The 5304-nt window shown below is 45.0% G+C and overlaps 2 protein-coding genes across 2 annotated transcripts in view; both read right to left on the bottom strand.

The window, feature by feature from the left end:
• The window catches only part of AMN1 (antagonist of mitotic exit network 1 homolog), a 34830-nt gene extending 34251 nt beyond the window's left edge, over positions 1-579 (bottom strand). Inside the window, exon 1 of the mRNA XM_006767825.2 lies at positions 247-579. Within this exon, the coding sequence (XP_006767888.1) occupies positions 247-521 (275 nt within the window). The 5' untranslated portion in view covers positions 522-579. The remainder of the gene's footprint in view (positions 1-246) is intronic.
• The window catches only part of DENND5B (DENN/MADD domain containing 5B), an 831092-nt gene that overhangs the window by 266335 nt on the left and 559453 nt on the right, over positions 1-5304 (bottom strand). The gene's annotated exons all lie outside the window — the stretch shown is intronic.

The raw sequence follows: 5304 nt of genomic DNA, 5'->3' as shown, positions 1-5304 counted from the left end.
AAGCCAGACACCCCTGTGGGGGCGTCCCGGGCGGCGGACGGAGCGCCCCCCTGCCCCGTGGCCCCCTGGGCATCACTGTCACCGACGAGGAGAAGACAAGTGAAGAGCCCAGTGGAGAAACACCCGCGAGGCCTCTACGTGCATCCGGCGGAGGGAAGGGGCGGGAGGGAGAGCAGCGCAGAACCGGGCCGGGCGGGGGAGGTGCTGGGCCCGGGCGAGGAAGAGGCGGGGGCCGAGCGGACTCACAGATCCAGGAGCTGACTGACCGGCTCCGGGTGGAGCATCGCGGCGGTCCCTCGAGAGCCTCCTCCGCGGTCCCAGGGCCGCCTGAACCCAGCCAGAGACCGTCCTTCAACTCTTGCTCCCCACACGAACGTAGGACCTCGTGACGTCACACGGCGTCTTCCGAAGACTGGGACGGAATAGGCGAGGAGAACCCTAGGGGCGGAGTCTCTGAGAGCTTCGCGGCAGGGGCCGGACGATAAAATATAGACTAGCCCTAAGCTCGCGTGACGCACCATGGGAGTTGTAGTTCTTCTACTTTGCGGGCTCCAGCTCCTGGCGGTTTCCCGGGGAGATGCAGTCTCACGCGCAGCCCAGCCGGTGCGCCTCTGGCCGCGCGTTGCTGCGTTTACTACGGGGACGCATTTGATGCTGCGACATATGTTTAGCGGTGCAGAGTCTGGAGAGCTCTTTGGACACGGGCTCCATGACCGTTAAACGGAGCATTTTAGAGGATCCGGGGATAACTGCGGTTTACTGAGCACTTTCTGTGATGTGCGCACTGCGCTCTGTGCCTCTGATAATTAACCATGCTTATTAATCCTGTGAAGTTGGAGTTATTGAGACTTATTTTACAGATGAGAGCATTACATGCTAACAACAACCAAAAAAAGCTCCGTAAGAACTTCATCACGGAGGTAGAGGTTTTATGTTAATATCAGAAAGGATTCTAAATGTCCACCCAGCAGTGTCATGGGGCTCTGGCTTGAAATAAATGACAATTATTAAAGGATCTTAGGATATTCAGATCAGAAGCACAACTAGGCACTACCTATAGTGTTGCGAAAAAGAGAAGCTGAGAGGTATTATTATTTAAATTATAGTTGGCATATAATAGTGATTGGACGTTTATGTACCTTACGATGTGATCACCACTAAGTCTATAACCACCAGTCACTGTGCCAAGTTATTTCAATCTTGAGCTCAGAGTTTTTATAATAAAAAGTCACATTCCTGAGAAAAATCAGTGCTGCATTCTCAGCCTTTGGATTAGTTCACGATGTTCATCAGCCAGATGTCAGGTGGCCTGGAGACTAAACATTCTTTCCTGCTCTCCAGCAGGTTTGGACATAGGCAAGCTCAGGGGAGGCCCTCGGGCCTCACAAACCTGGAGACTGAAGGCAGCCAACTGCCCGGGGTGGTCTGAACTTAAAAATTCCTAAGGAAAAGCAGGTGGGTTAGTCACATCGTAGGCCTGCAGCTTCCTTGACAAAGGTCAATCTTTACCTTTGGAATTGTCTGTTGTCTTTGAGCATCTAAGATAACATACCTTTGAAATGTCAGAGTAGTTTGTTTTTCCAGACCCCTTGCAGGCACCACCTCGGGCTCCAGAACAGGAGACCACAGAACCCCTCTTGGTTATCTTATTCCCCTGCATACCATTGAAACAGGAATTTTAGGGGAATATAGGCGGGTTTAGGGAATTTTTAGAATTGGGGTCCATGGAAAAAAACAGGGCTACAGACTGGGAGAGGGTACATTTCCATAACACAAGGAAGCCAGGGGCAGTTACATTTCCATAAGACAAGGGAACTGGAAGTAGCCAAAAAAAGGTTTATATTTACAAAATAAAGAAGGAAGAAAGCAGAGAAGAAATAGGACAATGAGGGAGGAGGGCCTCAGGAGTCACTATAGTAACCAATTCCAAAGGAAATATTGACCAATTAGAGAGGATGTCAGGACATAGGAACTGCAGCCTTTATAAACCATGGAAACAGGAAGTCGGTGGGACCCTTCCCCCCCCCCCCCCATTGGAGTCCATTCTGTGGGGGTCTTTCCCTCTCCCCAGTGGGAGTCTGTAGTTGTTTTTCAATAAATCTCCACCTTTGCTATACTACCCTCTGTCCGTGGGTTCATTCTTCGACTCTGGCGGACAAAGAATCCGGGTTCCAGTCCAAAAATTCCGTTTCACCACCTCTATGAGCTGTAAATGTTAATTATTAACTGTCCTGTACCCAACCAATGTAAAAGAAGTATGTGTCTCTATGTTTTGCTGCTTATCCAACCTCAGGGATCTCCCCACTTTGCTCTCTCCTGCCCCCTCAGAACTATAGATGAATTTCATGGAACCTTCCTTTTGGCTTTTCCTATGAGTCTAATAATGTATAAAATAAGCTGCAAAATTGCTATTCTCTGGAGCATTTTCTCAATCTGTTGAGATTTTGCTTCCCGGCAATTGTCTTATTTGGTTCAAATAAACTTTCTCTTAGTCTGGATATTCTATCACCAACAATATATTTATCTCCAGGCACAATTGAAATGTTCAAAAATTTAAGTTCCCAAGCTGGTTAAAGCAAGAACAGAATTGCTTTGTCATACCTCAGCCTACTTGATTGTAAAATTTAGCAACTTGACCATAGTGATTCCATTTTGTTTTTTCACTCTTTTCTCATAAAGAAGGAGCACCTTTCCCCAGGTGGAATTCTCTCTCCTTGGACATGCTGCAGAGTACATGCTACTTTTTAGTGCTTTTTCATTCTTCCTTGTAGGTTAGTTTATTGTTTACATTACTGTCTTCCCTTTGCAAGCTCTTGAAAGTTGGAACCCAGTCTTTTCATCTCTTCAGGAAGCTGCTCATGCATCAAAACATGTTTATGAAGCACCGAAGGAGGGCAGGGGTGGTGCTAGTGGCTGGGGACTCAGCAGTGAACACTTGCCCCAGACAAGTAAAAGGACAATCAGAATAACAGTTAAATGCTAAAATGGAGTTAGTTCTATGGCAGCACCCATGGAGGGGTGGGCCGAGCAGGTCAAAGAGAACAGGGTGATCTGTTAGGGACTTCAAATAGTTTGGGATGGCTACATGGAGAATGCTGAGAGGTAAGTATAGAGCAGGGGTTGGCAAACTTTTTCTATAAAGGGCCAGATAGTAAATATTTTGGAGTTTGTAGGCCATACTGGCTTAGTCACAACTACTCAAGTTTTATCTCAAACACAGCCAAAGACAATATGATATGGGGCAGAACAGAATATTGGGGAGCAGCTAATTGTAAGAAGTATTCATCATGCTCTGTTAACCGTGATTATTGTGCTCTGACTAAAGAAAGCACAGGGGACCTGGGAGCTCACCCGGAAATACAGCCCATCCTCCCCATTTGGAGCTGCCTACAGACAGTCCTCGGATTACGTCAGACTCGACGTAGGTCGTTTTGTGGTCACGTCGTCATCACCCATTTATTTATTAAAAAAAAAAGTTCCGTCGTTTCGACGTATGTGCTTTATGTTTTTTATTATTTATTTACCACGAGTAAAGGTCAGGAATTATTTTCTTTCTTTTAAATTTTTTTACTGTTTCACTTCATTACTGCTGTGTATGTGCTCCATGTGAGTGATGTAGGTGCTTACGTAGGTGGGTTCCAACTTACAGTGAAAATCGAGTTACACTGTGCCGTAGGAACAGATCTCCAACCTAACCAGAGGACCTACTGTCTTATCATGAAAAGATTAACAATCTTGTTGCAGAAACCAGAATGGCAGCCCGTTGAAGACCCCAGTCCTTTTGTATATCACTAAGCCCTTTGAAGACCCCAGTCCTCTGCTTACCTGTTAAGTGCCCCTTTGGCTGGATTCCCAGTAGGGGGTGTGCAGGAAGCAGCCGGTTGATGATGTTTCTCATTGATGTTTCTATCTCTATCCTTCTCTCTTCTTCCCTCTCGAAAATTCAATAAAAACGTATTTTTAAAAAACAAACAAGGGCAGGGCCCTGTGCAACTGCACAAGTGGCCTACCCATGAAGATGGCTCTTGGTGCATCCAAGCTCAGTACTTCCCAAAGAAAGATAGTTCCAGCTACTGAGTGCTCAGGAACTCTCTGTCAAAATAAAATTCAGTGACAAATATGAATACAGGGAGACATTTTTACTAGCTGTGAAAGGGGACCAGCTTTTCAGAAGTAGTGGCTCATCAAAGACAATAAGAAGAATTTGTAGATCACATGATATGAGAGAGATTTATAGCCCAGATGTGGCAGTTGACAGTTCAGATTGGGTATGAACAAGATGTTCCTGTCTTTTGTAAGGAAAACAGGATGTTATTATTTTTGTGGTTTATCTTGGAAGCAAGGCTTTTAGGGTTTCCTGTTAGTCAAGGCTTTTAGGAAGTTCCTGTTATTCATGGTTTATCTTGGAATGCAAGGTTATTAAGAGTGAAAGTCTCACCCTAGCTGGTTTGGCTCAGTGGATAGAGCACGGACTGAAGGGTCCCAGGTTCAATTCCGGTCAAGGGCACATGCCCAGGCTGTGGCTCCATCCCCAATTAGGGGGCATGCAGGAGGCAGCCGGCAAATGATTCTCTTTCTTCATTGATATTTCTATCTTTCTCTCCTCCTCTCTTCCTCTCTGAAATCAATAAAAATATATTTTAAAAACCCCAAACCGGGACTTTAGATAACTCTAAAGAGGGCTGAAGAGAAACAGCATAAAGGTAATAATGTACTATGTACAGGTTATTTCCAAGTAGGAGTGCCCTTAACTCATGCCAACGTGAAAATAACATGCTCTTTTTAGTTAATGTTTTTATATCTCATATTATGTTTTACTCTAAATTGGAAACAATAGTGCCCATGCTCATGAATTCTTGTGCACTGGCTTTTTTTTTTTTAACGTAATTTATTTATTCTTATTTATTTTTTCAAGCCCTACCTATCTCTCCCTGTCTTAAGCTGACAATGTCCCTTCCCAATTCCTTGTCCTAAAACTGAGGCCAGTCCCACTTACCTCACCCTAAGTTTTTTTCCCCTTATTATTAAATTTATCTTGGTTATACTGGTTAATACAATTATGCAGGTTTCTACAATACGTTATCACTAAATGGTATTGTGTGTTCACCAACCCAAGTCAAGTTTGCCATCTAGCAAAATTTATCCCCACTATACCCTTCTCCACCTCCCCCCATCCTCTTCCCCAGGCAATCACCATACTGTTGTCCATGTCCATGAGTTCTTTCTTTTTTTTCCTTTTGTGCTCAATCCCTCCACCTCTCCCCAGCCTCACCCCCACAACTATCAGCTTTTCTTAGTTCTATC

This window comes from Myotis davidii, unplaced genomic scaffold (assembly GCF_000327345.1).
Source record: "Myotis davidii unplaced genomic scaffold, ASM32734v1 scaffold902, whole genome shotgun sequence".
In the NCBI taxonomy this organism is placed as follows: domain Eukaryota; kingdom Metazoa; phylum Chordata; class Mammalia; order Chiroptera; family Vespertilionidae; genus Myotis; species Myotis davidii.
This window is presented reverse-complemented; position numbering and strand designations above follow the sequence as displayed.